The sequence below is a fragment of the Miniopterus natalensis genome, chromosome 12 (assembly GCF_054644295.1).
Source record: "Miniopterus natalensis isolate mMinNat1 chromosome 12, mMinNat1.hap1, whole genome shotgun sequence".
In the NCBI taxonomy this organism is placed as follows: domain Eukaryota; kingdom Metazoa; phylum Chordata; class Mammalia; order Chiroptera; family Miniopteridae; genus Miniopterus; species Miniopterus natalensis.
In genome coordinates, this window is record NC_142092.1 from 58973881 (window position 1) to 58997472 (window position 23592).

Here is a 23592-nt window from a genome sequence, read left to right on the forward strand (position 1 = left end):
CAGAGTGAGTTCAAGCTGCCACTTAAATTCAGAGCAGCTGAGGGTCTTTGTGTGCCTCCCTCTAGGCTGTAGTTTCCTGACATGTGACACAGTCAGCCCTCCCCCACCATCACAATGGTCCTCCTTGCATTGATTGTTCTGTTAATGTTCTAAACCTTCCCATGGATCCGCTAGGCCATGTTCTCTGGGAATTAGCTATTCTGTCCCCTTAATAACAACCTTTAAAAATAACAGGTCCCAGCATGACTAGTTGGCTTTCTAAATAGCCTTTTGTCATATGTTAGCAAACCAGGCCAAGTTGGTAAGTCTGGAAAAATGAGCCTGAACCTAACTTATACTTCTGACAAAAAGGCAGAGTAAGATGTGGGGGTGTCAGACCCCAGAAGGCCTTCTGTTGTTAAGCTTATGTTCATAATGACAGAGACATTCTTTCTGCATGACAACCCCCATCCCATGTTGCTCTGTTCCAGCATCACCTGTAACTTTGACATGGTTTTTATCCTCTGATGTAAGAAAAGGATTTTAAGTGGAGGAAGAACTTTAACTTCTCTCTTGCCAGAGCCCAGAAGCTCCAAAAAAAGAAGTTAAGATGCTTTAACCTCCTTGATGCCTCCTGATTATACCAGTTATAGAGAGTGAAAGGTCATAATTGCTCACATTTTGTGGCTTCTCACTTTACATGGTCACAGTAGATAACAGCGCTGGTTGAAGTAGGTTTTCCAAGAACATGAAAGGACTCTGACTGTGTCATAGAGTGGATGATGTAGGGAAGCAGGGATGTGGAGGCATGTCCTGAAGCATGGCGAGCTTGTATCAGCCTCAGCAGCATCTGTCTCTCAGTACCCCTTGAGAAAGAGAATTCGGGGATGGGGAAATTATGGGGCAAGTCCCATAGTTTGCTTTATCAAATCACTAAGAAATAGGATAATTAAAGGGCACGTAGCATCACAGGGCCAGAGAATGACTGCAGGGGAGGGAGAATTCTGAATCTCGGGAGTATTGGAGAAGCTAGAGGACCATTATGGGCACAGGGCCAGGGAATCCACTCATTCGCTTGCTGTCATCCACCTGTCTCTCACATACACAAGGATAATCACATGATTGCAAGACTAATCATTTATTGAGCAGGTTCAGGAGGTCTTATTCATGGTAGAGTTCTGGGTATGCTGAAGAGAATCAGGAATTTGGAGGAAACCTTTGGTTTTTGGTGAATTGATGAGTCTGTCTAGACAATTAGAAAAGACCCTGAAGATTCAGCGATAATGCCTTCATGGACGATAGTGATGGAAATCACGTTACAGAACTGGTCACAGGATGACCGGGGTCCATGGAATGAAGACCCTGGAGCCCAGGTGAGGAAGCATTCACTCAGCACTAAAGGAGCAGTTGAGAGGGAAAACAGAAACTCATTAATCATTTCCTAGATTGAATTGAAAAGAGAATTTTTATTGCAGAGAAAATTTTTATTGCAGAGAAGAAATAGATATCAATTGCACTGTAACCTGTTACTGGCCAGAATAGGGAGAAGGAGGGCATGGAGTCACTTCCTGGTGTGTTTTTCTATTGCTTAACCTTCCTCAACTGAGTCTATAAAAAAAGAGAGAGGAATCAGTGAGGACCCTAGGCTGGTTTCTGCCACTGTCAGTATTAAATGTTTTCAGGAATCTTTGATAAATTGAGGAAGAATGGCTAAAACCATAGCTACCTTTTATTAAATGCTGACTTTAAGCCATTCTTGGTAAACTTTCCCATATGTCTCTTGAATAAAGCCCTACAATAAAGCTGAATTAGGACACAATGACGGAATTCAGAGCCTGTTTTCCAGATGGGAGACAACTGGAAGGTCAGACAGCTCTCTTTCCAGATCAGAAGTTAAGGATGTGCAGACATCAAAGGAAGACATTATTACCAAACTTTGGAGGGTGAGACCACACATTTTGGCCTTGGAAGATGGACAAAACACTGAAATGTATTTTGGTTTTGTACTTACTCCCTAGCACTCTTTTCCTATTTCCAATTTTAAGTCTTGGTGATGTGTAAGACATTATCAGTTAGAGGCCTTTTCACCAGCAGGGTATCCACATAGCAACTCTGTAAGGTCCACATCATGGATCTCTTTGTCATTGCTTAGGCCAATGGCTTTTTGTTTTTTTTAAACATATCTTTATTGATTTCAGAGATAGGAAAGGAGGGGGAGAGAGAGAGGTAGAAACATCAATAATGAGAGAGTCCGCAAACAGGGCATGTGCCCTGACCAGGAATCGAACCCCGATCTCCTGGATCCTAGGTCGATGCTCACCTGCTGAGCCACACCTGGCTGGGCAGGCCAAGGGTTTTAAGCTTATAGAAGGAGTGGGTCCTGAATCCAGGACACACAACTCCAAATATCAAGCTCATACCTCAAGCTCCCTTACCAAATAATGTTTATTGTAATATTTGGACATAATTCCTAATGGTACAGCAGGCAGTTATCTCTGGCCACCCCCTCTCCAGCCATCACCACCAACCTGAGGGCCTTGGCCACGTTGATTCCCTCGGGCCTGGAGACAGCGATCTGCAGAGGAAGAACAGAGCATAGTCAAACACCAACCCCTTTATTTCCCAGAGAGCAACCAAAAGATTTTCCAGGTTATGACAGAGGGGACTGGTTGGAGGTGTTACGTATTCTTAGATATCTCACTCAGTAACATGGAAATTTAGGAAGAGAAAACCAGAGATAGCTAAACTTACTGACTTCCCTCAGGTCCAGTGTATTTGCCACAGGAATTCCATTTTTTTGACAAAGTTCTCGAAACCTTCTCTTCAGTTTTAGACCCACATTTGGTTTTCGGGCTGTGGGAAGAATGACAATAACGGCTATAACTCTATGTTTTGGTCTTTGAAGCTCTTAGGGGGTGGGGGGGAGGGAGCAGATGGATGGGAAATAGATGTCAGGAATTGGTGCTTGGGCAGAAGGTAGGGATGGGCTATAACCTGTCCTAAATTTGACATCTTAGTTTATCCTCTGGCATGATGAGAAATTTCATCACCTTCCCATCACCGAGCCTGAGGGAGTACCCAAGTGAGCGCCTCTCTTCAGAGGAGGGATGACAACCCAGGGTAAGACTGGGGGAATCATTTTGTCTCCAGCCCACTCCAAGGTGAGTGTCCACATGAAAATACTCTACCATAGAGCTCCATCACTTGAGTTTCTTTTTCATTTTTGGAATTCAAGACATGAACAATAAGATACTGACAATAGACTGCTTCAATTATTTGAAATTTATTGCATCCGTCATCTGTGGAAGAAACAAAACACAGCTCAGAACTTCTGTAGTCCATTGGAAGCAAGTGAAACTCTTTACCTATAATCTTTCATGGAGCAAATTCAAGTGCATGTCTTGGAGAGATGAAGAGTTGTACCTAATGTCTTCCATTCTATCTCCCTAGGCTTCATCTGGTGACTTCTGAGGGTAGATTTGACAAGCTGAGGCCCATTGATTGCTTGTGGCAGAGAGTTCAGCCACAGCTGCAACTAACCTTCTATTATCCTTCCTGAGGCTCACCTACCTCCCTCGGCCACCTCTGCCAACTCTGTGTGTCTGTCCTGTCTATAAGCCCCACTGGCAATATATACCCAGCACTCTAACCAAGCAATGTACTGTGGTAGTGGCCACCAAATATCATCAGAGTGAGCAGGGAATCAGAAGTTATTGAAAAAATTTCCTTTTATCTGAGTCCATTTTCTTTTGTTGCAATTGGTACATACGACCAAGTAGTCATCTTATTCTGATGGTGTTATGTGCCATGTATTGGTTTTTATACATAGGGTTCTCCCAAATGGAAGATATTGGCTATTAGATGACCTCATTTATATCACCTAAATAAACATTGCTATGGAACTGATCAAGATCCTAAGGATATTAAAATTTAGTAAATTTATTGAAGTTGGGAATAGAATTTACAAATAGTTTTTTATTTATACTTACAGTCCATACTACATACATCCTCTTCTTCGGTTTTGTCACAAATTAAAGAAATTTCAGTACACTCTCCATTGACCCTGCAAAACAGAATGAGCTGATGCTCAAGAGATATTGATGGGTTGACTCCCTCACACTCCTCCTGTACCATGTGTACCTGATTCTACTTAACTGTTGAACATCTTTTGTACACATTTGAAACAGCTTTTATTGACCTGATTTCACTTCATTTGCTACTTATGAATGAGTCACCCACTGATGTCACTATTACTCTACCGCCACTTCCCACTATCCTCTGACTGCAGCCACTTCCCTGTAGAATTAGCTGAGGGCTCAGCTGTGCCAGCTCTCAGATAAGGGCCCTATAAACATGGCCTCACTCGGTCCTCAGGAAAAAGCACCAGGAGAGAGAGTGAGTATCATCCACTTTCCCTTCAGGGGAAGCTGGGGTGGAAGGAGAACATTTCTAGGCCGTGCAACTAGTGAGAGAGGGCTAGGCTGTTGATCTTCCATCCCTGCTCTTAACCTATGCTGTATTGCCCCACGGCTTGTGATTCTGAAAATCTCTGCCACTTTCCTCTGCTCCCAGTTAAATTTATTCCTGTCACCAATTCTCTCTGTATCTAGAAAAGTTTCCAGTTCATCATGGTGTGGGTTCGTGCCTGATGAGTGACTCTGATTTTGGGTACAGGCCCACATGCATGTGTGTGTTCATGTGTTTGTGTTGTGTTTGTGTATAGAGCTCCAAAACCATGCTCAGGCTTCTGGGGTTTTCTTCCCAAGTAAAAAAAGTCATACTTACTTTTTATGAAATTTAAGTGACAAAGAACAGTTGTGCAAGACTTGGATGGAATTCACAAAAATTCTCATGCTACCATTTCCTTCTATCTTTTCCTTCATGTCTGAGGCCAAGAGAACAGAATACCACTCCCCTGAAATCTGCAATAAATCAGTAAAATGACTGGGTAAGAAAAGAGGAGAAAGGAGATATCACACACACCCTCGTCTCCTTCAACTCTGGCCCATGGGCCGTGGCTCCTAGTGGTAATGTGAAGATTGAATTAGACTCAGGTTAATTGATTCCACATGTAAGGTTCTTTCACATTCCTCCAGTGAGAATGGAGGTCCCCAAGTGTTGTCTTATTTCCACATGCTACATGTACTCTGTGTCCAAGATCAGAAACCACCTCCTTTGCCCAACATGTCAAATACCTCTTTCCCTCCAGTAGGGCCATCTTGTTTCAGAATCCTCCAAACCACCCTCAAAGTCCAAAGTCCCTATGTTCTATCTTTGAATACAGGCCCAACTCTACCTTTGACATATTGAAGTTCTTTGTCACAACATTTTTGTTTCCTTCATGATGGGCACAGAGCAGAATCAGTCCCAGACACAGCAACAGCTGCTTCATATTGGGAAGGATGGTACTGACTCATCTACAGGAACTTGGAGTGAATTTTCCCTGATGGTGGCTCCACTCCTAGCTTCTCTGTCTTTATATTTATTCTGGGTCCAGTTTTTTGTCCACCTTTTTGCCTCCCGCTCACGAATGGTTTGTATTCACTGATGTAGAACCAAGATTGTTCCTCTCAATCTCATCTCTTTTAGAAATACTGAGTGACCTGAAAGTACTCAAAACACACTCTCAAAAAGAAAAACAGTGGATGCCATACAAGGCTGTCTTTGGAACCAAAGTTAATTGTGATATCAGAAAGCCAATTATTTGTGGCAGGAATGAAGTAGATCTCACTAATAGAATGTTTGGAAAATCCATGTTCCGCCACTCACATGGTGCGTGGAAAAAGGTGAGTTACTCCCTGTTAACTTGCCTAAGAAACAAAGAAACTGTCTCCACCAAAGATGACAGGACCTCTCACAAAGCATTCAGATAGAGGAGAATAGAATAGGGTTGGATTAAATAATGTCTTGAAAGAATGGTGTCTGGTGTTGAGCACATTTTAATTCCTTTACCTTATTGTCTGAATTCAACCACAGTGAATGAACAGATGTTTAATCACTACATATACCTCCCTATATACCACAGACCCCCCTAAGAGAAATAGAGAAGCAGTAGATGGCACCCCTTTCTTCAAGCAACTTTTAATGAAGGTGGGAAAATGCTTTCTTTTCTCAAGAAAAACTTTATTCTCCAAGTCTATGAAGGAACCCAACAGAGTGGGACCAGGTCAAGACCCCTGTGGGTCAGAAAAGGGGGTGATGCTGGAAAGGTGGCATCATGTAGAAAGTGCTCGAGAACACAGGCTTTGGAGTCATGTAGACCTGGGCCTCATTCCTATCTCTGTCATTCTGAAGTCATGAGGACAAATTTAACCTCTTGGAGCCTTAGTGTCCTCTTCATGGGGATAATCGTATCTGAATACATTGCCATAGGGTTTTAATGGGATGGTGTATGTAGAACCCTCAGACTAATGTGTGGCACAATTAGGCTGGTGGATCAGAGAATTATTCCTGGTAAGGTGAGTCTTGGGGTAGGTCTTGAACGTTAGGCAGTTGTGGAGATGTGGAGAGCATGTGGGCTGGGGATTCCTGATGAGAGGAATGTTGTGATTTAGGTTCCTTGCCACCAGCTGGGGCTTTTAAAAGCTGTGGCTCATTTCTGTTTCGTGCTAACAGTCGTCTTAGGTACTCCTCCAGAACAGAAAGAGGCCAGTATCTTGGGAGGAAGTAAACAGGCAGTGAACTGAGGAATTGTGGCATTCTATCTGTGGCCTGATTTCCAAAGTCATCTGAGAGGGATACTTGTGTGATCATTCCTACCTCATGCTCAACTGATATCCAGTCATTGGTATTTTTAGGTCTACCTAACTTTAGGCACCATGGGCAGGCTGCAGGCTCTCCTGGCCCTGATTTAGAAGAACTGAGCTTGACAAATGGGGGCAAAGGCTGTGACTTCATTTTTTCTAGTGGATTCTTTCCAAGAATAGAGGGCCGCCTATGAGAAACCAGGTTTGCAAGATCAACTGGGCTAGGATGCTGAGGGGAGAGGCAGCTACTGTTGCTGCCTCGCCATCCTTATGCCATCCCTCCACCCCTGCTAACTCTGCACCCACATCTGAGCGCCACTTTGAAAGTGTCTGCTTCTGGGCACTCCCACTGTGTGCCCCAGGAGGCTACCAGAAATGTAGGCGTGTGCCACAGACTGTTTTCCCAGTCTTTTAGTTTTTTTATACCCAAATATTGGTGGAATATTTGTATCTTTCAACATAAGGTTTTTGGCAGTTGTTTGGAATCAACTTATTTTTACATTTTAAAAGTGCAATACACCATTTTTCACAATCTGTGTAGTCACGGAGTACCTGTGTCCTGGAGCTAAACACTGTTTCAGCTGTTGGCTATTGCAGTGCCCAAAATCAGCTTTGACTTCTTTGCACTTACCGTCCAGCAGGTGGGTGCAGGCTGTTTACAAATCAGTATGAGAGGCCAGACCAGGAAGGTGGGGAAAGAGCACTACTTAATCCTTGGGGTTCAGGGGAGACCTCAGTGTCAGGTGACACACAAAGACCACAATGTTGTGAGGGGTTAGCTCACGCAGATATCTGGGGATGGAGCATTTCACACAAAGGCTCCAGAGACGGGAGTGCTCCTGGGTGTGTGAGGAACATTGTGTGCGAAATGATTCAGGATTAACAGAAACCTGGGAAGCTGAAGGTGGCTGTGGGAATCCTGGCAGCAGGGTCGTGGCGGTCAGTGCTGCTGCCAGGGCTTCTCTCTGAGCCAGGCTCTCCTTAGCAAGCCAACTTCCAGTCCCTTGTGGGTTTTTTACAAAGTGGCCAACCAGCAATCCTCTATTATTCTGGTAATGAAACAAAGCCATCATAACTGTTTTGTAGGCAGCAAAACTTTGTTTCAAAATAGCTAACTTTTAAAGACAACCCCTGGTATCTTGATGGACCTGCCTCCAGTTGCAGACAGTGTCAACTAAAAGCTGTCCTGGGACCAGATACTCAGATGTCAGGGTCCCCTAAACCAGGAAGAAAGATCTAGAGCCTTCATGGTTACACTTGGAACCACAAATAACCTCAGGATGTCCTAGTTTGACATTTACTCTGTAAGCTTATTTGACATGTATCTGCATTTCCTACATTCAGCTTTAAGTCATTAAGTCAGTAAGAGGATAACTGAAAAATAGCTCCTTGAACTGATGATTAGATACATTAATGGCCATTTTATTGAAGGGTCTCTGAGGGGTTCAATTTGACAAAAATGTGTATTTGGGGACAATGCAGCACAAATAACTACAACAAATATCAGTCAGGGGAGAGGCCATAGTACAGAGAAGGGTCAGCACACTTTTCTCTAATGGGGCCACATAGAAAACATTTTAGGTCCTGCAGGCCAAGAGGCAAAATCAAAGATATTACATAGGTACTAATATAATAATAAGGAAAATACATTTCCACAGTTTTTGATGAAATTCACAATTAAGCATTGAGTATAATTTTTTTTTTAATACAGACCTATTAGTGATAGAATTGGATTCTATTTTAGCATAAAATTTTTGGAAACCTGCTTCATTGGAGTTGAAAATAGTGTTCCTGATATTGCATTGATTGTAAATGTCTTGACTGGCAGGCAATACAAAAACAGTCAGTGTGTGGGATTTGGCCTGTGAGCCATAGTTAAATATCAACTTCTGGTATAGAAAACATGGTTTCAAAGTTTAAGTTCCCTAGGAAGTTCTGGCTAAAGTTATAAGAACAGAAAAAAAGAGAAAGAAAAATGTAAATATTAGAAGGTCTAGACACATTAAGGTTATTGATGATAATAGGACTATAACTTATAAAACCAACAGAATCCACAAGTTTTGGAAATAATTTCATTATAACTATAAAAAATTTCATCACTGTTGCTAGAGACATCAACTTACAAAAATCAGAAGCATTTCCCGATACCAGCAAATACTCATGATAATAACTAATGGTTAAGAAAAACAAACAGCCTTTCACAAAGATGAGCCCATAGCAAAGAAGAAAGCCCCTTCCCCTACCACAGCCCAAGCCAAAGCCAAAACAAAGGTTTTGAAGGCAAAGAAAGCAGTGCTGACAGGCAGCCACAGTCACAAAACAGCGAAGATCTGCCTGTCATCTACCTTCTATGGCCAAAGACACTGCAGCTCCAATATGAAGGCAGCATCAATATCCTTGGAAGAGCAGCCCCATGAGAAACAAACTCCACCACTACACCATCATCTAGTTCCCCCTGACTACCAAGACAACCATGAAGAAGACAGAGGACAATGGTACACTTGTGTTCACTGTGCATGTCAAGGCCAATAAGCACCAGATCAAAAAGGCTGTGAAGAAGCTCTATGATAGTGACGTGTCCAAGGTCAACACCCTCATCAGGCCTGATGGAGAAAAGGGGCATATGTTCGCCTGTCTCCCAACTATGATGCTTTGGACATTGGCAACTAAATTAAGAGCATCTAAACTGTCCAGCTGGATAATTCTGAACTTAAAAATTTTACACAGTAAAACAAACAAAGTGGTTGTAGTGATAGCACTGCAATAATCTGGTTATTATTTAGCAGGCAAGGAGTAAAGGAAAGACTAGATAATATAGGCATGCCATTTATACAGCTTTGTAGTTTTACATTCTTCAAGTCTGTACCCCTCTGATTGCTGGGGGAATAGATGTGTGCCAAGGAAGTTCTGGGTGACCTGGAAAGGTGGTTACCTGTCTGTCTATCACACCTGGGAACAGTTAGCTGTCAGCCTTATGGGAGCTTCTTTGTACATAAGTAACAGATTGCTTTTCCTTAGCTGCCTTTAAGATTCTCTCTTTGCCTTGAATTTTTGGCATTTTAATTATGATGTGTCTGGGTGTGCGCCTCTTTGGGTTCTTCTTGCTTGGGACTCTCTCTTTCCTTCTCCTTTCCTCTCTGAAATCAATAAAAACATTTATAAATAAATAAATAAATAAATAAATAAATAAATAAATAAATAAATAAATAAAATCATGGTGGAAAATCTCCAGTAGGACTAGGCTATAAGCTTGGCTCTCCAGTCATTGATTACAGTAGCACCAACAAACAGTAACATGGCTCCTGCTGATGGCCAATTCCACCATAACTTTCATCTCATTTCTTTTTCATTTTCTTTCGAAAATGACCTCTCTGTTATGTTTCTGATCTACAGATATCTTCACTCCTTGCTTTTGAGTGTTTTCAACATTTCATGCTTCATTTGCAGAAAAGGTTTGGAATTAAGCAGTAGGTTTCAGAGTGAATTCAAGCTGCCAGCTTGACCCAGGGGCAACTGAGGTTCTTTGTTTGCCTCTCTAGGCTGTAGTTTCCTGACATGTGACACAGCCAGCCATCTCCCACCATCAAAGTGGTCCTCCTTGCATTGATCATTCTGGTTGTTAATATTCCTAACATTCCTAAGGATCTTCCAGGCCATGCTCTCTAGGCATTAGCTATTCTGTCCTTTAAATGACAACTTTCAAAAATGACAGGACCCAGCATGACTGGTTGGCTTTCTTCATACCCTTTTGTCATGTGTCAGCAAATAAGGCCAAGTGCCTAAGTCCAGAGATGTAAGCCTGAACCTAACTTATACTTCTGACAAGGATGCAAAGTAAGATTTGGGAAACCTCAGATCCCAGGAAGCCTTCTGTTGTTAAACTTATGTTCATAATGAAACATTATTTCTGCATGACAACCCAAAACCCATGTTGCTCTGTTCCAGCACCACGTGGAAATCTGACATGGTTTTTATCATCTGATGTAAGGAAAGGGTTATATGTGGAGGAAGAACTTTAATTTCCCTTTTTCCAAAGCCCATAGCTCCCCCCAAAAAGAACTTTAGCCTCCGTGATGCCTCCTTACTATACCAAGTACAGATAGCTAAAGGTAGCTATTGCTCACATTTCCTGGCACCTCACTTTACATGGTCATAGCAGATAACAGCACTGGTTTTTCCCAGAGCATGAAAGGACGCTGACTGTGTCATAGAGTGAATAATGAAGGGAAGCTGGGATGTGGATACTTGTCCTGAAGCATGGTAAGGTTGTATCAGCCTCAACAGCATCTGTCTCTCAGTACCCCTTGAGAAACAGAATTCAGGGATAAGGAAATTGTGGGGCGAGTCTCATAGTTCGCTTTATCAGATCACTAAGAAATAGGCTAACAAAAGGGCAAGCAGCATCACAGGGACAGAGAATTACTGCAGGGGAGAGAGAATCCTGAATCTCAGGGGAGTATTAGAGAAGCTAGAGGACCATTATGGGTACAGGGCCAAAGAATCCACTCATTCCCTTACTGTCATCCACCTGTCTCTCACATACACAAGACGATCACAAGATTGCAAGACTAATAATTTATTGACCAGGTTCAGGAGGTCTTATTCATAGTAGAGTTCTGGGTATGGTGAAGAGAATCAGGAATTTGGAGGAAACCTTTGGTTTTTGGTGAATTGATGAGTCTGTCTAGACAATTAGAGAAGATCCTGAAGATTCAGAGTAATGCCTTCATGGACAATAGTAATGGAAATCAGGTCACAGAATTGGTCACAGGATGACACGGGGTCCATGGAATGAAGATCCTGGAGCCCAGGTGAGGAAGCATTTATTCAGCACTAAATAAGCAGATGAGAGAGAACAGAAACTCATTAATCATTTCCTAGATTGAATTGAAAAGAATTTTTATTGCAGAGAAAAATGGTGAAGAAATAGATATCAACCTGCTCTATAACCTATGTTACTGGCCAGAATAGGGGGAAGGAGGGCATTGAGTCAATGGCTAGTGTGTTTTTCCTATTGCCTAAGCTTCCCTCACTGAGTCTATGATAAAGAGAGAGGAATCAATAAGGACCCTAGGCTGCTTTCTGCCATTTTCAGTATTGAATGCTTTGAGGAATCTCTAATAAATTGAGAAAGAATGGATAAAACCATAGCTACCGTTTATTAAATGCTGATCTTATGCAAGTCATAGTTGCCAACACTGTCCCGTATACTTCCTGAATGAAGTCCCACAATAAAGCTGAGGTAGGACACAGATGAGGGAACTGAGAGCCTCCTTTCCAGGTGGGAGACAACTAGAAGGCCAGACAGCCCTCTTTCCAGATCAGAAGTTAAGGGCGTGCAGAGATCAAAGGGAGACATTATTACCAAACATTGAAGGGTAAGGCCACATATTTTGACCTTGGAAGATGGAAAAAACACTGAAATGTATTTCAGTTCATACTCACACCCTAGTACTCTTTTTCTATTTCAAAATTCAAGTCTTAATGATTTTTCAGGGCATTATCAATTACAAGACCTTTCCACCAGCAGGGTATCTGCACAGCAACTCTGTGAGGTCTACATCATTGGCCTCCTTGTCACTGCTTAGGCCAATGGCTCTAAAGCTCATAGGAGTGAGTCCTGAACACAGGACACACAACTCCAAATTTCAAGCTCATCCCTCAAGCTCCCTTACCAAACAATGTTTATTGCAATCTTTGGACATAACCCATAATGGCGTTAAAATGTAGTTATCCCTGAACCAACCCTTCTCCAGCCAACATCACCAACCTGGAGGCCTTGGCCACATTGGCTCCCTCGGGCCTGGAGACAGCGATCTGCAGAGGAAGAACAGAGTACAAACACCAACCCATTTGTTTCCCAGAGAGCAACCAAAGGATTTCCCAGGTTAGGACAGAGGGGACTGATTGGAGGTATTACCTTCTCTTCGATTTCTCCATTCAGTGGCATGGAAATTGAGGAAGAGAGAATCTGAGGTAGCTAAACTTACCGAATTTTGTCAGGTCCAATATGTTTTCCTTAGCAATTCCATTTATTTGGCAAAGTTCCCGAAACCTTTCCTTCAGTTTTAGATTCACATCTGAGTTTCGAGCTGTGGGAAGAATGACAATAACTGCTCTGACTCCGTGTCTTGGTCTTTGAGGCTCTTGGGGGCCAGAGTGGGGTGTGCAGATGGATGGGAAATGGATAGCAGGGATTGGTGCTTGGGCAGAAGGTAGGGATGGGCTATAACCTGTCCTGAATTTGACATCTTAGGTTATCCTCTGGCATGATGAGAAATTTCATCATCTTCCCATCACCGAGCCTGAGGGATTACCCAAGTAGCGCCTCTCTTCAGAGGAGGAATGACATCCCAGGGTAGGACTGGGGGAATCATTTTGTCTCCAGCCCCCTCCAAGGTGAGTGTCCACATGAAATACTCTACCATAGAGCTCCATCACTTGAGTTTCTTTGTCATTCTTGCGATTCAAGATATGAGCAATAAGGTAGTGATTATAGACCACTTCAATTATGTGAAATTTATTGCATCCATTATCTGTGGTAAAAACAGAATACAGCTCAGAACTTCTGTAGTCCATGAGAAGCAAGAGAAACTCTTTACCTATAATCTTTCATGGAGCAAATTCATGTGTATGTCCCAGAGAGATGAGGAGTGGTACCTAAATTCTTTCATTCTATCTCCCTAGGCTTCATCTGGTGACTTCTAAGGGTAGAATTGACAAGCAGTGGTACATTGATTGCTAGTGGCAGAAAATTCAGACACTGCTGCAACTTACCTTCTATTATCCTCCGTGAGGCTCACCTCCCTCCCTCGGCCACCTCTGCCAATTCTGTGTCTCTGTCCTGTCTATAAGCCCCACTGGTGTTATATACCCAACACTCTAGCCGAGCAATGTGCTGTGGTAGTGGCCACCATATATCATCAGAGTGAGCAGGGAATCAGAAGTTATCGAAAAAATTTCCTTTTATGTGTGTCCATTTTCCTTTGTTGCAGGTGGGTCATATGACCAAGTCACCATCTTAATCTGATCATATTATGTGCCATGTGTTGGTTTTTAGACACAGGGATCACCCAAATGGAGGATATTGACCTCATTTATATCCCCTAAATAAGCATTGTTATGAAACTAATCAAGATCCTAAGGATATTGAAAATTTAATAAACTTATTGAAGTTGGGAATAGAATTTATAAATACTTTTTTATTTATACTTACACTCAGCACGACATACACCCACTTCTTCTGTTTTGTTACAAATGAAAGAAATTTCAGTACACTCTCCATTGGCCCTGCAAAACAGAATAGGCTTATGCCCAAGAGATTTTGATGGGTTGACTCCCTCACACTCCTTTAACATGTGTACCTGATTCTACTTAAGTGCTGAACATTTTTGGTACACATTTGAAACAGCTTTTATTGACCCGATTTCACTTCTTTTGCTACTTATGAATGAGTCACCCACTGATGTCACTATTACTCTACCGCCACTTCCCACTACCCTCTGACTGCAGCCACTTCCCTGTAGAATTAGCTGAGGGCTCAGCTGTGCCAGCTCTCAGATAAGGGCCCTATAAACATGGCCTCACTCGGTCCTCAGGAAGAAGCACCAGGAGAGAGGGTGAGTGTCATCCGCTTTCCCCCCAGGGGAAGCTGGGGTGGAAGGAGAACATTTCTAGGCCGTGCAGCTAGTGAGAGAGGGCTAGGCTGTTGACCTCCCATCCCTGCTCTTAACCTATGCTGTATTGCCCACGGCTTGTGATTCTCTGCCACTTACCTCTCTGCTCCTATTTAAATTTATTCCTGTCACCAATTCTTATCTCTGAATCTAGAAATGCTTCAGGTTAATCATGTCATGAATCAGTGCCTGAGAAGTGACACTGGTTTTGGACACAGGCCCACATGCGTGTGTGTGTGTGTGTGTGTGTGTGTGTGTGTGTGTGTGTGTGTGTGTGTAGAGCTCCAAAACCATGCATAGCCTTCTGGGGTTTTCTTCCCAAATAAAAAAAGTCATACTTACTTTCTATGATATTTAAGCAACAAAGAACAGTTTTTCAAGACTTGGATGGAATTCACAAACACTTTCATGCTATCATTTCCTTCCATCTTTTCCTTCATGTCTGTGGCAAAGAGAACGGAATACCACTCCCCTGATATCTACAATAAGACAGTAAAATGACTGTGTAAGAAAAGAGGAGAGGAGATACCACACACACCCTTGTCTCCTTGAAATTTGGCCCATGAGCCAGGACCTCTAGTAATGATATGAAGATGGAATTAGATCTCAGGTCATTTGACTGCACATGTAAGACTCTTTCCACTGCCCCCCAGTGAGAATGGAGGTCCCCAAGAGTTGTCACCTTTCTACATGGTATGACTGCTCTTAGTACAAGGTCAGACACCACCTCCTTTGCTTAACATGTCAAATATGTTTTGCCCTCCAATAGGGCCACCTTGCTGGGGAATCCTCCAAGCTACCCTCGAGGTCAGAAGTCCCTATATTCTACCTTAGAATAAAGGCCCGACTCTACCTTTGACATATCGAAGTTGGTTGTCACAACAGCATTGTTTCCTTCATGATGAGCACAGACCAGAGTCAGCCTCAGACACAGGAGCAGCAGCAGCTTCATACTGGGAAGGATGCTACTGACTCAGCTACAGGCACTTGGAGTGAGTTTTCCCTGATGGTGGCTCCCACTCCCAGCTTCTCTGTCCTTATATTTATTCTGGGTCCAGTTTTTTGTCCACCTTTTCACCTCCTGCTCACGAACAGTCTGTACTCACTGTTGTATGACCAAGATTGTTCCTGTCAATCTCATCCCTTTTAGAAATACTGAGTGACCTGAAATTACTCAAAACACTCAGTCAAGAAAAAAATAGCAGATGCCATACAAGGCTACTGATGGGAACCAGAGTTAATTGTGAGATCAGAAAGCGAATTATGTGGCAAGAATGGAGTAGAACTTACAAATAGAATGTGTGGACCATCCATGTTCCACCAATCACTCTGTGTGTGGAAAGAGGACTCCTGGTGGTGATGTAACAGTTACTCCAGGTTAACTTGCCTAAGAAACAAAGAAACTGTCTCTACCAAAGATGACAGGACCTCTCACAGAGAGTTCACATAGAGGAGACTAGAATAGGGCTGGATTAAATAATGTCTTGAAAGAATGGTGTCTGGTATTGAGCACATTTTAATTCCTTTTCCTTTAGTCCGAATTCAACAACAGTGAATGAACAGATGTTTAATCACTACATATACCTCCCTATATACCACAGACCCCCTAAGAGAAATAGAGAAGTGGTAGATGTCACCCTTTTCTTCAAGCAACTTTCAATGAAGCTATGGAAATGCTTTCCTTTCTCAAGAAAAACTTTATTCTCCAAGTCTATGAAGTAACCCAACAGAGTGGGACCATGTCCAGACCCTTGTGGGTCAGAAAAGGGGGTGATGCTGGGGAGGTGACATCACATAGAAAGTGCTAAAAAACAGAGGCTTTGGAATCATGTAGACCTGGGCTTCATTCCTATCTGTCATTGTGAAGCCATGAGGACAAATTTAACATTTTGGAGCTTAGTATCTTATTCATGGGGCTAATCGTACCTATCTATAGATTGCTGCAGAGATTCGGGACATGGGGCAATTCTTGAACTTGAAGCAGCTGTGGAGATGTGGAGAGCATGTGGGATGGGAATTCCTGGTGAGAGAAATGTGAAAAATGGTGCATTGCAATTTTAAAATGTAAACATAAGTTTTTCCCAAACAACTGCCAAAAACCTCATGTTCAGAGATACAAACATTCCACCAGTACTTGAGTACAAAACACTAAAATACTAAGAAAACATTCTGTGGCATATGCCTACATTTCTGGTTTTCTCCTGGGGCACACAGTGGGAGAGCCCAGAAGCAGGCAGTTTCAAGGCGGCGCTCAGATGTGGGTGCAGAGCTAGCAGGGGTGGAGTGATGGGGTAGAGATGGCAGGCCAGCAGCAGTGCCTGCCTCTCCCCTCAGCATCCTAGCCCAGTTCATCTTGCAAACCTGGCTGCTCACAGGCGGCCAGCTATTCTTGGAGAGAATCCACTAGAAAAAATGAAGTGCACAGCCTTTGCCCCCATTTGTCAAGCTCAGTTCCTCTGTCTCAGGAGCAGGTCAGTCTACAGCTCACCCGTGGTGCCTAAAGTTAGATCGACCTCAAAATACCAATGACTAGATATCAGTTGAGCATGAAGTAGGAAGGATTACACAAGGATCACACTGGATGACTTTGGAAAGCAGGCCACAGATAGAATGCCACAATTCCTCAGTTCACTGCCTTGTGCCCAGCTCCTCCCATGACACTGGCCTTTTCCTGTTTTGCGGGGTGCAGAAGGGGACCATTACGACAAGGCAGAAATGGGCGATAGTTTTTAAGAAGCCTCAGCTGGGGGCACAGGAGCCTAAATCAAAACAATCCTCTCACCAGGAGTCCCCTTCCCACATGCTCTCCACCTCTCCACACCTGCCTAATGTTCAAAACTTCACCCGAGCCCGGCCTGGCGTGGCTCGGCGGTTGAGCATCTACCTAGGATCCAAGCAATCAGGGTTCAATTCCCGATCAGGGCACATGCCCGTGTTGCGGGCTCAATCCCCAGTCGGGGGCGTGTAGAAGGCGGCCGATCAATTACTCTCTCATCATTGATGTTTCTATCTCCTCTCTTCCTCTCTTTTCCTTTCTCTGATATCAAAAAAGATATATTTTTAAAAAAACAAAAAACTTCTCCCAAGACTCACCTTACCCGGAACAATTCTCTGATCCCACCACCCTAATTGTGGCAGACATTAGTCTGAGGGTTCTACACACACCATTTTACTGAATCCCTACAGCAATCTATTCAGGTACTATTATCCCCATGAAGGACCATTATGGGCACAGGGCCAAGGAATGGGGTCACTCACTTGCTATCAGCCCCAGGTTTCTCACATACACAAGACAATCACATGATTGTAAACTAATCATTTATTGATCAGATACAGGAGGTTGTATTCATGGTAGATTTCTGAGTATGGTGAAGAGAATCGGGAATTTGGAGGAAACCTTTGATTTTGGGGGAATTGAAAAGTCTATCTAGACAATTAGAGAAGATCCTGAAGATTCAGAGATAATGCCTTCATGGACGATAGTGATGGAAATCAGGTCACAGAACTGGTCACAGGATGATACAGGGTCCATGGAATGAAGATCCTGGAGCCCAGGTGAGGAAGCATTCACTCAGCACTAAATAAGCTGATGAGAGAGAACAGAAACTCATTAATCATTTCCTAGATTGAATTGAAAAGAGAATTTTTATTACAGAGAAAAATGGTGAAGAAATAGATATCAACCTGCTCTATAACCTATGTTACTGGACAGAATACGGGGAAGGAGGAATTGAGTCAATGGCTGGTGTGTTTTTTCTATTGCTTAACCTTCCTCACTGAGTCTATGATAAAGAGAAGGAATCAGTGAGGACCCTAGGCTGCTTTCTGCCATTCTCAGTATTAAATGTTTTGAAGGATCTCTGATAAATTGAGGAAGAAGGGCTAAAACCATAGCTACCTTTTATTAAATGCTGACCTTATGCAAGCCATAGTTGCTAAGTCTTTCCCATACCTTTTCTGAATGAAGCCCCACCATAACGCTGAGGTAGGACACAGATGAGGGAATTCAGAGCCTGTTTTCCAGATGGGAGACAACTGGAAGATCAGACAGCTCTCTTTCCAGATCAGAAGTTAAGGGCGTGCAGAGATCAAAGGAAGACATTATTACCAAACACTGGAGGGTGAGACCACACATTTTGGCCTTGGAAGATGGACAAGACACTGAAATATATTTCAGTTTCATACTCACACCCTAGTACTCTTTTCCTATTTCCAATTTTATGTCTTGGTGATGCTTAAGACATTATCAGTTACTGAGGCCTTTTCAGCAGCAGGGTATCCACACAGCAACTCTGTAATGTCCACATCATTGGCCTCCTTGTCATTGCTTAGGCCAATGGCTCTAAAGCTCATGGAAGGAGTGGGTCCTGAACACAGGACACACAACTCCAAATATCAAGTTACTCCCTCAAGCTTCCTACCAAAATATTTTTATTGTAATCTTTGGCCATAAACCCCTAATTGTGTTGGAAGGCAGTGATCCCTCGCGCGCCCCCCCCCCCCCCAGGAGCCATCACCAACCTGGGGGCCTTGGCCACATTGCCCCCCTCGGGCCTGGAGACAGCGATCTGCAGAGGAAGAACAGAGCACAGTCAAACACCAACCCACATATTTCCCAGCGAGCATCCAGAGGATTTTCCTGCTTAGGACAGAGGAGACTGATTGGAGGTGTTTCCCTCTCTTAGATTTCTTCCTCTAGTAACATGGGGATTTAGGAAGAGAATACCAGAGATAGCTAAACTTACCTAATTTTGTCAGGTCCACCATGTTTTCCTCATCAATTCCATTTTGTTTACAAAGTTTTGCAAACCTTTCCTTGAGGTTTTGACTCACATCTGGTTTTCGGGCTGTGGGGAAAGTGACAGTGACTGCTGTGTGTGGTTCTTAGTCACTGAGGCTCTCTGGGGATCGGGGGCGGGGGGTTGGGAGGCGGATGGACGGGAAAAGATGGCAGGGATTGGTGCTTGGGCAGAGGGTGGGGATGGCCTATAACCTGTCCAGAATTTGATATCTTAGGCTGTCCTCTGGCATGATGAGAAATTTCACCATCTTCTCATCACTGAGCCTGAGGGATTACCCAAGTGAGCGCCTCTCTTCAGAGAGGAATGATATCCCTGGACAAGATTGGGGGAACTACATTGTTCTCAGATGAGCGTGAGAATAAATATACTCTACCTATGAGTTCCATCATCTGGAATGCTTGCTCATTTTTGAAATTATAGAGCTGAAAAATAAGGTATTTATTGTAGACCACTTCAATAAAGCGAACTCTATTGAATCCATTATCTGTGGAGGAAACAGAACACAGCTCAGAACTTCTTTAGTCCATGGGAAGCAAGTAAAACTCTACCGATTTTCTGTCACAGAGCAAACTCAGGGGCATATCCTGGAAGATACAGAGTGATAGCTAAGGCCTTTCATTTGTCTGTTGCGGGCTTCATATGGCAACTTCTAAGGGAAGAGTTGACTTCTGAAAGAAATTCCACTGCTCATCATCGGCCACTAGTGTTAGAAAAATTCAGCCACAGCAGCAACTTCCCCTCTGTCATCCTCCCTGAAGCTCACCTACCTCCCTCGGCCACCTCTGCCAACTCTGTGTCTCTGTCCCGTCCATAAGGCCCCTGGCATTATACACCCAGCACTCCATCCGAGCAATGTGCTGTGGCAATGGGCACCGGAAATCATCAGAAAGTGGGCAGAGGCGGAGGATGAGCGGGTGTCCTGACAATTTATGTTTTTTGTTTGTTTGTTTGTTTTTGCCCATTTTCCTTTGTTGCAGGTGGTACATATGACCAAGTCACCATCTTATTCTGATGGTGTTTGTGCCATGTAATGGCTTTTACACATAGGGGTCTCCCAAATGGAGGATATTGGCTGTTAGATGGCCCCATTGTTATTACCTAAATAAACATTGATCAGGAATTGATCAAGATCCTAAGAATATGGTGTGTTAGTCAATTTCTTGCAGTTGGAAGTAACATTTACAAAGATATTTTTATTTACTTACAGTTAGCATTAAATACGCCTATATTTGCTGCTTGGTCACAAAGCACAGACATTTCACGACACTCTCCATTGACCCTGCAAAACAGAATGAGCTGATGCTCAGGAGATACTGATGGGTTGACTGCCTCACACTCCTCCTGTAACATGTGTACCTGATTCTACTTAAGTGTTGAACATTTTTGGTACACATTTGAAACAGCTTTTATTGACCCGATTTCACTTCTTTTGCTACTTATGAATGAGTCACCCACTGATGTCACTATTACTCTACCGCCACTTCCCACTATCCTCTGACTGCAGCCACTTCCCTGTAGAATTAGCTGAGGGCTCAGCTGTGCCAGCTCTCAGATAAGGGCCCTATAAACATGGCCTCACTCGGTCCTCAGGAAGAAGCACCAGGAGAGAGAGTGAGTGTCATCCGCTTTCCCCTCAGGGGAAGCTGGGGTGGAAGGAGAACATTTCTAGGCCGTGCAACTAGTGAGAGAGGGCTAGGCTGTTGACCTCCCATCCCTGCTCTTAACCTATGCTGTATTGCCCCACGGCTTGTGATTCTGAAACTCTCTGCCACTGACCTCTGCTCCCAGTTAAATTTATTCCTGTCACCAATTCCTATCTCTGAATCTAGAAAATCAGCAACTTCCTCAGTCCCACATCAGTGCCAGATGAGTGATTCTGATTTGGGATACAGGCCCACAATGTGTGTGTATAGGTGCATGTGCACGCTCATGTGTGTGTGTGTTAAGTGTTCCAAGACCACACTCAGCCTTTTGTTTTCCCTTTCCCAAGTAAAAAAAGCCACACTTACTTTATATGAAATTTAAATGTCACAGAAGAGTTGCCCCAGTCTTGGATGGATTCCACAAAACCCCTCATGGCACTATTTTCTTCTATCATTTCCTTCATGTCTGAGGCCACGTAAATGGAATACCACTCCCCTGAAATCTGCAATAAGTCAGTAAAATGACTGGGTAAGAAAAGAAAAGAGGTGACACCACACTTGTCTCCTTCAACTCTGGCCCATGAGCCAGGACTCCTAACGGTGATGTGAAGATGGAATTAGAACTCAGGTCAGTTGACTGCACATGTAAGGCTCTTTCCACATTCCTCCCATGAGAACGGAGGTCCCCAAGTGCTGCCATCTTTCTATATGGTATGACCGCTCTTATCCAAGGTCAGAAACCACCTCTTTTGCTTAACATGTCAGAAACCCCTTCCCCACCAGTAGGGCCACCTTGCTTCAGAATCCCCCAAGCTACCCCCAAAGCCAGGAGTCACTATGCTCCCCCAACTCTACCTTTGACATATCGAAGTTCCTTGTCACAACAGCATTGTTCCCTCCAGGATGGGCACAGACCAGAGTCAGCCCCAGACACAGCAGCAACAGCTTCATATTGGGAACGTCGGTACTGACTCAGCTACAGGCACTTGGAGTGAGTCTTCTCCTGATGGTGGCTCCACTCCCAGCTTCTCTGTCTTTATATTCATTCTGGGTCCAGTTTTTGTCCACCTTTTCCCCTCCCGCTCACGAATGATCTGTATTCATTGATGTGAGGCCAAGAGTGCACCTGTCAGTCTCATCGTTTAGATCTACTTAGTGACCTGACATTTCAGTGACCTGAAATTTCTCAAAACACAAACTCAAAAAAAGAAGAAAAAAAAACTAGATGCCATTCAAGGCTTCCTTTGGGAACCAGAATTAACTGTGAGAGCCAAAAGCCAATTGGGGTGGCAGGAATGGAAAAAACTGGAAAACAGAATATGTGGACCATTCATGTTCCACCACTCACACTGTGTGTGGAAACAGGTGAGTCCTCCATGCTAACTTGCCTAAGAAAAAAGAAACTGTCTCTACCAAAGATGACAGGACCTCTCACAGAGCATTCGGATAGAGGAGACTAGTATAGGGCTGGATTGAATAATGTCTTGAAAGAATGGTGTCTGATGTTGAGCACATTTTAATTCCTTTTCCTTTAGTCCGAATTCAAGCACAGCGAATGAACAGATGTTTAATCACTGCATACACCTCACTCTATATCACAGACCCCCTAAGAGTAATAGAGAAGCAGAAGATGTCACTCCTTTCTTCAAGCAACTTTCAATGAAGGTGGGGAAATGATTTATTTTCTCAATAAAAACTTCATTCTCCAAGTCTGTGAAGGAACCCAAGAGAGTGGGACCAAGTCCAGACCCTTGTGGCTCAGAAAAGGGGGTGATGCTTGGGAGGTGCACACAGAAAGTGCTGACGAACACAGGCTTTGGAGTCACGTAGACCTCGGCTTCATTGCTATCTCTGTCATTTTGATGCCATGAAGACAAATTTAACCTCTTGGAGCTTAGCATCCTCTTCATGGGGATAATCATACCTGTCTATAGATTGCTGTAGGGATTTAATGGGATGGTGTGTGTAGAACCCTCAGACTAATGTCTGCCACTATTAGGGTGGTGGAATCAGAGAATTGTTCCTGGTATGGTGAGTCTTGGGGGAAGTTTTGAACATTAGGCAGGTGTGGAGATGTGGAGAGCTTGTGGGAGGGGGACTCCTGGTGAGAGGGGTGTTGTGATTTAGGCTCCTGTGCCCCCAGCTGAGGCTTCTTAAAAACTATCGCCCATTTCTGCCTTGTGCTGATGGTCCCCTTCTGCACCCCGCAAAACAGAAAGAGGCCAGTGTCATGGGAGGAGCTGGGCACAAGGCAGTGAACTGAGGAATTGTGGCATTCTATCTGTGGCGTGCTTTCCAAAGTCATCCAGTGTGATCCTTGTGTAATCATTCCTACTTCATGCTCAACTGATATCTAGTCATTGGTATTTTGAGGTCGGTCTAACTTTAGGCACCACAGGTGAGCTGTAGACTGACCTGCTCCTGAGACAGAGGAACTGAGCTTGACAAATGGGGGCAAAGGCTGTGCACTTCATTTTTTCTAGTGGATTCTCTCCAAGAATAGCTGGCCGCCTGTGAGCAGCCAGGTTTGCAAGATGAACTGGGCTAGGATGCTGAGGGGAGAGGCAGGCACTGCTGCTGGCCTGCCATCTCTACCCCATCACTCCACCCCTGCTAGCTCTGCACTCACACCAAAGTGCCATATTGCATCTTTTTGCTTGTGGTGGTGACATCTTTCTTTTCATTTTTGCATTTATGGTGGCACGTGAAACATAGTATCAACTTTGGAATGATTGTACGCTCAATC

At 43.7% G+C, this 23592-nt stretch overlaps 1 protein-coding gene and 1 pseudogene across 1 annotated transcript; one reads left to right on the forward strand and one right to left on the reverse strand.

The window, feature by feature from the left end:
- Nucleotides 1–5323: 5323 nt before the first annotated feature.
- LOC148091865 (large ribosomal subunit protein uL23 pseudogene) lies at nucleotides 5324–9395 on the forward strand (annotated as a pseudogene).
- Nucleotides 9396–12232: 2837 nt separating this feature from the next.
- LOC107537643 (allergen Fel d 4-like) lies at nucleotides 12233–21828 on the reverse strand. The gene is made up of 11 exons (XM_087822558.1): nucleotides 21702–21828; nucleotides 21213–21349; nucleotides 20409–20482; nucleotides 19577–19687; nucleotides 19147–19248; nucleotides 18923–18969; nucleotides 14744–14880; nucleotides 13942–14015; nucleotides 13151–13261; nucleotides 12716–12817; nucleotides 12233–12345 (listed from the first exon to the last, which is right to left on the reverse strand). Exons 1-11 carry the CDS (start codon nucleotides 21795–21797, stop codon nucleotides 12233–12235), a joined length of 1104 nt encoding a protein of 367 aa, XP_087678684.1. The 5' UTR covers nucleotides 21798–21828.
- Between the last annotated feature and the right edge of the window lie 1764 nt (nucleotides 21829–23592).